General features: G+C 40.0%; 1 protein-coding gene across 1 annotated transcript in view; it reads right to left on the reverse strand.

Annotated features, from left to right (window-relative positions):
- TCERG1L (transcription elongation regulator 1 like) overlaps positions 1 to 12036 on the reverse strand; it is a 247776-nt gene extending 235740 nt beyond the window's left edge. The window contains exon 1 of the mRNA XM_049855609.1: positions 11903 to 12036. Within this exon, the coding sequence (XP_049711566.1) occupies positions 11903 to 11975 (73 nt within the window). The 5' untranslated portion in view covers positions 11976 to 12036. The remainder of the gene's footprint in view (positions 1 to 11902) is intronic.
- Positions 12037 to 12630: the final 594 nt, after the last annotated feature.

The following is a 12630-nucleotide window of genomic DNA, read 5'->3' on the forward strand; positions in this document are numbered from 1 at the left end:
TGTTTCTGTTTCATTTTTTATTGCATTGGCTGGAACTTCTAGAAAACAGTTAAAGTAGCATGATTAAAGGTAAAAGGTAACTCTGATCATCAGAGGGATGCTGACAGTGTTTGCCATGCACTGAGGGGGTCTTTAGATGAATATCCTGTATCATATTGAGGAATTACACTCCAATCTCGAGTCTCTGTTTTTCTAAATGGCTGCTGCATTTTATCAGGCAAAGCATCTTAACGCAGTCTATTGAAACAAATGTGACTTCTCTCATTGGACCCATATGGTATTGTCGTCAGTGCCGTTCTTATTATACACTTCTGCAATTGTGAAAGGTGCTCTGCTTTATCCTGACAGGTGTTATTGTTTACTGTACTACTCAATTTTCAGAAACACCTTCAGAATTTTTGCAGGTCTTTATAACTGAGATCTGTCTGAATAATTTACTTGTTTTTCTTTTTTTTTGTCCTATTCCTGAAAAACACTGGTAAAGTCAGTAACCTGTTTCACAAAATATATTAGTGTTTCATCTTTTTCTGTGTTCTGGAACAAACTCTGTGTCCTGAGAAGACTCTGTGGAGTTGGTATGATTTCACTAGTAAATTCTCGGTATGAAACCAAAGTTTGTTGGAAGGCACTCAAAATACAACTGGGGAGGAGCTGCCTCCTCAAAGTAGAGTCTACCTTAATGACATGTGTGATCATTAAGGTTGTGTGTCAGCTTGGCTGGGCCATGACTCTCAGTGGTTTGGAAGTTAAGATGTAGCTTGGTAGTTTATGATGATGTGATCACTTCCATGATGAGATTTGATATAATGTGATCACCTACATGATGGGATCTGTTGTGAGTAGCCAATCAGTTGAAAGGGAGTTTCCTTGAGGGTGTGGCCTGCATTAAATATAAGTAGACTCTCTGGCAAGGCTCATGGTGCTTTTTGCTTGCTCTGGGTCCTACAGCTGCCTCCTGTTTGTTTGACCTCCAATTCTTGAGACTCGAGCTAGCAATTTGCCTGCCTTCTTGCCTGCCAATCTTGGGATTTGTTGATCTTTGCAGCCTGTGAGCAACAGCTCTGTTGTCTGACCTGGAGATCTTGGGTTCGCCAGTCCCTCTGGCTGTGTGAGTTAGGAGAAGCCTCTATCTTGACCCACAGATTTGGACGTTCCAGCCTCTACAACCACATAAGCCATTTCCTTGATATAAATCTGTCTGTATATATAATTACTGACTTTGCTTCTCTGGAGAACTCAGCCAAAGGCAGCATAGATGGAATAAAGCTTTTGGAACTTTCATTGGCATGACTCTAAATGAGAAGAAACAGATATAAACATCCATTAATAATTGGAATACAGAATGTAGGAAGTATGAATCTAGGAAAATTGAAAGTTGTCAAAAAAGAAATACACAAAGATCAATACCCTAGGCGTTAGTGAGCTGAAATGGACCGTTATTGGCCATTTTGAATCATACAATTACATGGTCTACTATGCTGGGAATGACAAATTTAAGAGGAAAGGCATCACATTCATTGTCAAAAATAACATTTCAAGATCTATCCTGAAGCTCAGTGTTGTCAGCGATAGGATAATATCCATATACCTGCTAAGGAAGACTAGATAATACAACTATTACTCAAATTTACACACCAACCACTAATGCCAGAGATGGATAAACTGAAGATTTTTCCCAACTTCTACAGTCTGAAATTGATCAAACAAGCAATCAAGATGCATTGATAATTAATGGTGATTGGAATGAGAAAGTTGGAAGCCAAGAAGAAGGATCAGTAGTTGGAAAATATGGCCTTGGTAACAGAAACGATGCCTGAGATTGCACGATAGAATTTTGCAAAACCAAGGACTTATTCATTGGAAATACCTTCCTTCAAAAACATAAATGGTGACTATATGACAAACTGCAACAGTGGGCTCAAATATAGCAATGACTGTGAGGATGGCAAGGTACCAGGCAGTGTTTTGTCCTTTTGTACATAGGGTTGCTATGAGTATGCCAGATGGAATACACAGGAATCAAATCAACTACATCTTTGAAAAGAGACCATGGAGAAGCTCAATATCATCAGTCAGAACAAGGCCAGGGGCTGACTGCAGAACAGGCCACCAATTGCTCATATGGAAGTTCAAATTAAAGCTGAAGAAAATTAAGACCAAGATAGCCAAAGTATGACCTTGAGTATACCCCATCTGAATTTAAAGGCCATCTCAAGAACAGATCTGACACATTGAACACTAATGACCGAAGACCAGACGAGTTCTGGGATGACATCAAGGACATCATACATGAAGAAAGCAAAAAGTCATTAAAAAGACAGGAAAGATTAAAAAAAAAAAAAAAGAATCAAAATAGATGTCAGAAGAGACTCTGAAACTTGCTTTTGCACACAGAGGGCCTAAAGTGAACAGAAGAAATGATGAAGTAAAAAAGCTGAAAGGAAGATTTCAAAGGGCTGCTAGATAAGAAAAAGTAAAGTATTATAATGAAATGTGCAAAGAGCTGGAGATGGAAAACCAAAAGGGAAGAACACAATCGACATTTCCCAAGCTGAAAGAAATGAAGACAAAATTCAAGCCTCGAATTGCAATACTGAAGGATTCTATGGACAAAATACTGAATGATGCGAGAAGCATCAAAAGAAGATGAAAGGAAAACACAATCATTGTACCAAAAAGAAATGGGCGACACTCGACCATTTCAGGAGATAGTACATGATCAAGAATCGATACTGCTGAAGGAAGAAGTTCAAGCTGCACTGAAGGCATTTGTGAAAAACAAGGCTTCTGGAATCGAGAGAATGCCAATTGAGATGTTTCACCAAAAGGATGCAGCGCTGGAAGTGCTCACTCATCTATGCCACGAAATCTGGAAGACAGCTACCTGGCTAACCGACTGGAAGAGATCCATATTTGTGCCCATCCCAAACAAAGGTGATCCAACAGAATGCAGAAACCATCAAACAATACCAGTTATATCACAGGAAAGTAAAATTTTGCTGAAGATAATTCAAAAACCTTTGCAGCAATACATCGACAGGGAACTGCCAGAAATGCAAGTCAGATTCAGAAGAGGACCTGGAACCAGGGATATCATTGCTAATGTCAGATGGATCTTGGCTGAAAACAGAGAATGCCAAAAAGATGTTGACCTGTGTTTTACTGACTATATAAAAGCATTTGGCTGTGTGGGTCAAAACAAGTTATGGATAACACTGCAAAGAATGGGGATTTCAGAACACTTAATTGTACTCATGAGGAACCTGTAAGTAGACAAAGAGGTAGTTGTTAAAACAGAACAAGGGGATACTACACAGTTTGAAGTCAGGAACGGTGTGTGTCAGAGTTGTACCTTTTCGCTATATTTATTCAATCTGTATGCTGAGCAAATAATCCAAGAAGATGAACTATATATGAAGAAGAACATAGCATCGGGATTGGAGGAAGACTCATTAACAACCTGTATTATGCAGATGACACAACCTTGCTTGCTGAATGTGAAGAGGACTTGAAGCATTTACTGATTAAGATCAAAGACTACAGCCTTCAATATTGATTATACCTCAGCATAAAGAAAACAAAAATTCTCACAAAAGGACCAATAAGCAACATCATGGTAAATAGAGAAAATAAGAAATTGTCAAGGATTTCATTTTATTTGGATCCACAATCAACACCCACGGAAGCAGCAGTCAAGAAATCAAATGAAGTATTGCACTGGGCAAATCTGCTGCAAAAGACCTCTTTAGGGCCTTAAAAAGCAAAGATGTCACTTTCAGGAGTAAGGTGAGCCTGACCCAAGCCAGGGTATTTTCAATCACCTCATATGCACGTGAAAGCTGTATAGTGAATAAGGAAGACCAAAGAAGAATTGACGACTTTGAATTATAGCGTTTGCAAAGAATACTGAATATACCATGAGCTGCCAGAAGAACAAACAAATCTGTCTTGGAAGAAGTACTGCCAGAATGCTCTTTAGAAGCAAGGATGGCAAGACTTTGTCTCACACACTTTGGACATGTAATCAGGAGGGACCACTCCCTGGAGGACATCATGCTTGGTAAAGTAGAGGGTGAGTGAAAGACAGGAAGACCCTCAAGGAGATGAACTGACACAGTGGCTGCAACAATGGGCTCAAATATAGCAATGATCGTGAGGATGGAGAGGTACCAGGCAGTGTTTTGTCCTGTTGTACATAGGGTCGGTATGAGTTGGAACCATCTCGAAGGCACCTAACAAGAGCAACAACATGAAGGCTCATTTTCAAGTGACACTTTATTTTCAAAGTTATCTCTCGGCTGCGTGGAGTCCCAGGTGTGCAGAGGGCACCCAAGATCAAGTGGGAGGATGAGGATGAGGCCTGTGTCTAGCAGTTAGAAGGGCTCAGGCTTCAGCTTGCATTTTATGCAGCTGTGCTGTCTTGGTTCAAGTTAAATACCTCATTATTTCCCAAAGAAGCATTTATCTAATTATAAAAATAATTACTAATATGGCTTTTTTCCCCATGTAATTTTTGTGTCCACCGAGGTGGGGTAGCATTTTTAATAAATTGAATTTTTATCTAACTATTAATGGTTTTGATTTTTATAACTGTTAATGCTTTCCTTTATTTTTCTCATTGGCTTCCTCATATTTTCCTTATTTTTCTCTACTTTCTAAGGCCTTCATTTCAAAGGCAATTTCTACTGTGTTCTTGCTTTTGTATTTAACACTGTCATCATTTCAGATGTTACATTTGCCTCTTAGGACTACTTGGCCACAATTATTAATTCTAATACACTTTAATTTTGATCTCCATTTATTTTTTTCTCATTATGCTGACTGATTTTTCCCTAAAGTTCTTGAGTTGTTGTTATTGTTAGTTGTCATCGAATCAATTCTTTCTCATGGTGAACCCATGTGTGCAGGGTAGAACGGCTCCATAGGGTTTTCAAGGCTATGTCCTCTCATAAGCAGATCACCAGACTTTTCTTCTGAGGTGCCTCTGGCTGGGTTCGAACCACTAACCTTTCCACTAGTAGTCAAGCACTTAACCATTGTGCCACCCAGGGATTGATATTCATTTATTTTTGGAAGTCGTTTAACTTCCACACTGTTGAACGTCACATTGTTGTTCAGCATTAATTTTCAGCTTAGTTGCACTGTGGCCAGTAGGTAACGTCTATATAATTGCTTTGTGTAATTTCTTGAAGTTTGATTCATGGCCTGATGTAGGATCTGAGATTTTACTCTTTTTTCTTTAATTCTTGTTATTAAAAATTTCAATAATAATATAATGGAGAATAGTATAATGAGCCCCATAAACCCACTGCCCAGTTTCTACAATTGCCAACTAATGGCACATCTTGCTTCATCTTTCTACCTGCATGCTCAGCCCCCATGCCTGGATTATTCTGATGTACACCCACGGCATCAATTATTTCATCCTTATGTATTTCAGTGGAAACCCTGGTAGCGTAGTGGTTAAGTGCTATGGCTGCTAACCAACAGGTCGGCAGTTCAAATTCACCAGGCACTCCTTGGAAACTCTATGGGGCAGTTCTACTCTGTCCTATAGGGTCACTATGAGTCAGAATTGACTCAACAGCAGTGGGTTTGGGGTTTTTTTTTTTTTTAATGTATTTCAGTAGGTATCTCTAAAATACTAGGCTCTTTTTACAAACATAAGCACAAAACTATTATGCACAAAAATTAACAGTAATCTTTTAAAATTATTAAACATACAGTCAGTGTTTGGATTTCTCTAATATTCTCATAATTTTTTTTTCTTTGGTTTGCTCAAATTAGGATCAAATGAGATCCACATTTTTTTATTTTATTGGGTATGCCTCTTAAGTCTCTTTTTTTTTTTAAAGTTGAGGGCATTGAGGTACAACTTATATACAGTGGGATTCACCCTCTGTGGGTGTACAGTTCTCTGATTTTTAACAAACGTATGCAGCCATGTATCAAAAAAAAAAAAGGTCAGCACCCCAAAACGTTTGCCCTGCCCATTTGTAGTCACTATCCTTCCCTGATGTCTGGAAACCACTAACCTGTTTTCTGTTCTAATAGTTTTGCTTTTCCTAAGAAGTCATGAAAATGGGATCATACACTATGTAAGTGTTTGATTCTGGATTCTTCCACTTGGCATAATGCTCCTGCAGCTCAGTCATGTGGACACATGTGTCAGAAGTTCCTGCCTTCTTGTTTCTGTGTCGTCTTTCGTGGTTTGGATGCAACACAGTTTTTATCCATCCACCAGTTAATGGATATTTGGGCTGTTTCCAGCTTCTGCTGGTAATGAACAAAGCCACTGTAAACATGCAGGGTTTTGTTCGGGTAGCCCTTTTTATTTTTTTTAGACAAATACCAAGGAGTAGGATGGCTCAGTCATATGATAGATGTATGTTCAACTTTGTAAGAAACTGTCAGACTGATTCCAAAGTGACTGTACCATGTTGCATTGCCACCAGCGAGAAATGAGAGTTTCAGGTGCCCCATATCACCCCAAGCTTGGAAGGACTCTTTTGTTGGGTTTGGTTTTTAGCTGTTCTAACAGACATGTACAGCTCCCACTGTGCTTGTACGATGTTGAGCATTTTTCCTGTGCTTATTTGCCATCCACACATTTTCTTGGTGAAGTGTCACGTCATATATTTTGACCATTTTTATTGGGTTGTTTGTTTCTTATTATTGACTTGCCAAAAAATTTCTTTGTATATTCTGGATACCAGTTCTTTATCAGATATATAACTTGCAAATATTTTCTCCCAGTACATGACTTTTCTTTTCATTTTCTTAAAAGTGCTTTCAAAGAGCAACAGCTTTTGAGGAAGTCTACTTTCAGTGTGTTTTCTTTTATATTTTCTGCTTTTAGTGTCATAGGTAAGAAATGGTGGCCTAACTCAAGGTCACAAAAATATTCTCTCTTCTCTTTCAGAAGTTTTGGAGATTAGGTTAGTAGATCTGTCTGTGATCTATTTGGAGCTATTTTTTTTATAGATGGTGCATGATATTGGCCAAGGTTTGTGCACTTGCCTATTCTGCAGACAGATGCCCAATTGTTCCAGAGCCATTTAGTGGAGGCAACTCATTCTCCACTGAATTGCCTTTGCATCCTTGTCAAAAATCAAATCACCACACATGTGTGAGTCTTTTTCTGAATGTTCTGTTGTGGTGTTCTATTGATCTTTGTTCCTATCCTTTTGCCAACTCCACAAAGCCTTGATTCCTGTAGCTTTATCATAAGCCTTCAAATCAGTTAAGTAAAAGTCTTCCACATTTTTCTGTTTCAAAATGGTTATGGCTGTTCTCCTTCCTTTGCCTTTTTATATCAGTGATAGAATCAGTTTGTCAATTTTTATTCAATTGTCATCCTGTGTGTAGTGGTTAAGTGCTATGGCCGCTAATCAAAAGGTCAGCTGTTGGAATCTGCCAGGCGCTCCTTGGAAACGCTACAGGGCAGTTCTACTCTGTCCTATAGGGTCGCTATGAGTCAGAATCGGCTCGACGGCGTGGGTTGTGTCATCTTGTTTGGGATTACACTGAATCTATAGATCAATTTTGAGAGAATTGACTTCTTAACATTATAGAGTCTCCCAGACCATAAATATTGATACTCAGATTCAGAGTATCAAGCTCCCATTGCTCGATACTCTGAATGTGAGAATGCAACTTTATTCTTGAAAACTTTGAAAGACAATTAAGTTCTCATTTTTAACAGTGGTCTAGAGGAATTCCTGGAGAACAGCATTTCCACACTGGCCCTGCCACTACCCTACTAACCTAACAGCCTCAGATGCTTTTCTCTCTGGAAAGAACTGGGGACACAGCCTCGTGCAGGGGAGAAGGGGAGACACTGAGGGAAGAGAAGAAGCAGGCCGTGTCCCGTCTTTTGTGTCCAGAAGCTTCTCTAGAGAAGGAAGGGGAAGGCCTGGCTCCCACACCTGCCATCCCCAAGGTGGTGGGACAGGGCAGTGATGAATAGAAGCCTCTTGCTACTCCTGCCTGTCTGGCCGTGAGTCAATTTCCAAGCCCTAGGAGTAAATGGTTCTCAACTCAGCCCATTCACACTGTAATTAGGGGCAGTTCTTTAAAGAGCCCTAAGACTACTGATTGGAGATCTTAGTTCCTAGTATAGTTGCATATTTTTGTATGCTTGGATTTACTTTTTAGTGGAAAGGCAATAATCACTGAGGTTGCTCCATTTTCTGAGGATGAATTCATATTTTTAGGAAGGGGCTGTGGATTCAGAGATGAGGAACGATGGAATATCACACAACACTCTGTGAAGAGCCACAGGGCCACCCACAATAAAGCTCCAACAGGATCTGTCCAGCATGGAGAGGAGGCCAGAGCCTGGACTACCTGCTGTTCCGGCCCCACCACTTCCCCACCTCCCCTGTGTTTCAGCCGTACCTGTAATTCCCTGAGCGTACAACATTCCTCATGCTCTTTTGCCTTGGCATGTTCTGCTCCCTTCTATTGGAGCCCCATTCCCTTCTCCTCGCCCTGATAAAATTCTGCTGCGTCTCTGTGAGCAATTCGGGGGTCATCCGCTGAGACCTTCCCTGACACTTTCCCTCCTATGGCTGCCATCACATCCTGAGCAGGGAGCACATATCACCACATTGCTGTGTGATTATCTGCCTACATGGCCATCTCCCCGCTAGATCGGGAGCCCTCCTATCGCCCTAACTCCTGGAGCCACGCTACAGGGAAGGTGCTCAACAACAGCTTGTCTAACCAGCTTCCATGGAGTTGACTCCTGCTCATGGCAACCCCATGTGTGTCAGAGCACAATTGCACTCCGCAGGGTTTTCAAGGCTGTGACCTTTCAGAAGCGGACAGCCAGGCCTTTCTTCCAAGGGGCCTCTGGGTAGGTTCAAACTGCCAATCTTTCAGACACTAGTCAAGTGCTTAACCATGTGTACCACCCAAGGGCCTCTTAACAGTTTGTCTAATGAGTGAGAAAAGAATATAAACATTAACCATTAGTTTCTACACTTAAAAAGTGGCTAAGAGGCTTTGTTAGCTCTGAGTTCATTGTCAGACTATCATCCTTATTGCCATGAATGATGTCTAATATACACCAAGAACATCGAGAATATCAACATTAAGTATCTATAATGTATTAAATTTTAGATAACTTATCCAAATTAAAATTCTGTTCATATTATCTGAGACTCTGTTTCTGTGCAGTTAATTCTTAATCATCACCAGAATGAGAAGTGCTGATAGACTGATGTGAGTCTCAGAGGCCACCCACAGCCATGTCCCTACCCACGGCACCCTCTTAACGCCACCCAATAGACAATATGCTTACTCAAAGGAAAAGACTAGTTTCCGTAAAACACACTGCCTGTATCCTTAAAACAGCATTTGATACAAAATATTTCTCTGGCTGTTATGCAAAAGTACCATCTATCCACAAAAAGACAGTTTGCTAGGCCGGTTTAAAATGAGAGGGGTTGGCAAACTCTTTAAGTTCTCTTAGAGTTCTGTGATCCTTGAATTCACTGAAACAGGATCAATGAAATATGCCTACGATTCTGAGTCTACTTATTTCTGAACAGAACAATGTGAAACAGGATTGATCAATTGAATGTCGCAATTTATAACAGAACATAGAAATTTTAATAACAATGTTTTACAATATTTCTGAAAATTCACATATAAAATGTTCGAATAAATTTAGATTTTCTACTTAATTACAGTAAGATTGAAGCAATGTGTCTTGATTTTTAATTGCCTTCAGTTTCCCCTGCCCCCCGTCCGTACTTCCTCCCCCTCCCAGGCTCAAGCAGTAAACAGTACATAAACAAAGAAGCCCTGGTAGTGCCACGGTTCAGAGCTCGACTGCTACCCAAAAGATTGGCAGTTCAAACCCACCCAGCCTCTCAGTGGGAGAAAGATCTGACATTCTGCTTCCATAAAAATTATAGCCCAGGAATAGCTGGGGCAGTTCTACTCTCACATGAGGTCGCTATGAGTCAAAAATCAACTCGATGGCACCAAACGACAACGAGCATATAAACCAGCCCTTCTATGTGTTCTAAGGAATATTCAGAATTGGGTAATTTCTAGTAATTATGAAATTTATCAAAAACCAAATTTGTCATGAGACAAACTGGAAACTCACATCTCAAAACAAAAGCATTTACTGCCATTAAATTAACTTTGATGGAGGTACGTTTCTCCCAGAAATATAGTAACTAAAACTTCCAGCGCCACGTTCATTTACGGTTCATGAATCAAGAAAAACTCAGAGAAGAACAGAAGCAGAGATTTGTCAAATGGTGGACTAGGAGAGAATGAAAGGTTATCAACTGTGTTGATAAGAAAGTTACTTTATTTTATCCTTTAAAATAGAGTAGTCAAAAATGGAAAATTGACATGAAAAATATGCCTTTAAAAAAGTATTAAATATTTGCCATGCAGTGGGTTTTTTTGAGTGAGAACGCAATGCCTATAGCTAAAAAGCCCACACTAAGTTGTCATCGTAAGTTTCTCCAGCTGAACAGACATTTCGCATTTTTAACAGTCCGAGTTTCCTAAGCCTAGGGTTAAGGCATGCTGGGAAATGTCTACAGGATATTCAGGAACCCACCGAAAAGAGAAGGGAAGCTCACTCAAAAACTTCATTGGAACAGGTGGGCTGATTTCACTACCTTTTAAACTAAATTTGCTGATTATTTTGGTGACAGTTATTGCCAAAGCATTAGGAAATTAAAACATCATCCTTTCATATACCAAAAGAGCCGCCTCTGGTGTGGAGTCTTTGCAAGACACACACCGTCTAATCATCTGTTATCATCATTACATTAAATAGGAAACACGATCATCTCGGTGTAAAATGTTTATAAACGTATGCCTTATGATGCTCATTTTCTTTTAATTAATCAGTAACACACAATTACAAGGACAGAAGGCAAGTTTCAGTCAAGAATCATTAAGTTCTGTTAAAACACGCACGCGCGCGCACACACACACACACACACCCCAATAGCTGAGTTGTTCTTTCTGGCTTATTGCTAAATAAGATTCATAGCAAATGAGAATAGATAAGTTAGGCAAACAGAGAGGAGAACAGATACCTCTCCCAAACCAGCAGCACGTTACCTGTGGGGACGTCTCCTTACTGCCAAGTTTTAGAGACACACATGGAGACAAGCTGGGTAGGTAGAAAATTACGGAGAGATAATAAAATTCTGAAGGCATAAAATACTGCATAATGGGAGGTGTTGCTAGATCATTTCTGCATGGGCAGCATTTGCTTTTATGATATAATTGTATGTTAAGGTGATTTTAAGAATCAATTTAAAAATTCCTAAGACGACTTTATCCCCCGTTATTATATAGGCTTATTACGCCATCTCTCATCCAAGAACTGCTTCCTGAGAGTCTATTCGAGGATCCTTTCAGGTCACCAGAATCCAAAGGTAGAACAAAATCTATCTTCCCAACAGGAAACTGTTATAGCCCCTCCTCCACTATCACTCCCAATGTCAAGGCAGGAGTTGACAGAAATCTCACCTGTACCTGGAACTCCATGACACGCACCTCATCCGCACAGGTAACATTTAATGAGCTGACTAATCAACTAGTGCTTCTATTAAGAGCCACCAGGAAAGACAGGCTCCAATTGGAAACAGCACACTGACAACATAATGCTATGCACGTCCCCTCCGCCACCTCTTCATCGGAAAAACAGAGCCTGTCTTCCAGAAGAACAGCGGATCAGCTACCCAAGACTCAATTCCTTTATAAAAACAATCATGCTGATAAATAGAAATTACATTCCACTGAAAGAATTATACTCTACTGTTTCACTGAAATGGAAAATACAGTTTTCTTATCTAAAACTGACTTATGACTCCAGAAAGAAAAAGCACATTTTAACCATCATCTGGCCACCCACCTGGGATGGGCTGAGGAGCAAGCACCACGGGGGGAAGAGGCCTGGTGGCAGGGGCCGGCCTGGACAGAGACATAGCTACTTGATTTGCCAGCAAATGAGGCTTCTCGTGCCCACGGACCAATCTGAATTCCTCAGGAGGCAGCCACATTGAGTCCAGAGCAAAGGAATTGTTCAAAATTATCTGTCCAAAGACAAAGCAAGCATAATATTTGAGGCCAGGCAGATGACGAATGCTGACCACTACAGTGAAACTATTTATCTTGTCTTACATTGATCCCAAATATTCCCTACTTCCCAAATATTACATGTTTTATAATTGAGGACCGCATAAAACAGCCATTCTAAACTTGAAAGATCTATGAGCCCCCGTTATCAATCATCTCCTAGTTCAAGTCCCCTGAACTGTGCCTTCAACTGTTGACTCAGTCGATTCCCCCAGCAGCCCGTTCACAGATGGAAAAAACACACTAGTGTGACGATGACCAAACCTAGCACTTCCTTTAGTTTTCAAATGAGCAAAGCCTAGCTGGTAAGTTGGATTTCAAAAGCCAAGATAAAAAAAAAAAAACAGAAAGATGAAAACGCAAGGCAACAATAGCAAAAAAGAAAAAACACACTGGAAATTTGAAATTTTCATTATATAAATGCGTAAGGCTAAATTTTGATCCATGGCTATAGATTTAAAAGAACTGAACTTCAAAAGTAAAAAAAAAAAAAGATTCTGATTC

This window comes from Elephas maximus, chromosome 16 (assembly GCF_024166365.1).
Source record: "Elephas maximus indicus isolate mEleMax1 chromosome 16, mEleMax1 primary haplotype, whole genome shotgun sequence".
Classification (NCBI taxonomy): domain Eukaryota; kingdom Metazoa; phylum Chordata; class Mammalia; order Proboscidea; family Elephantidae; genus Elephas; species Elephas maximus.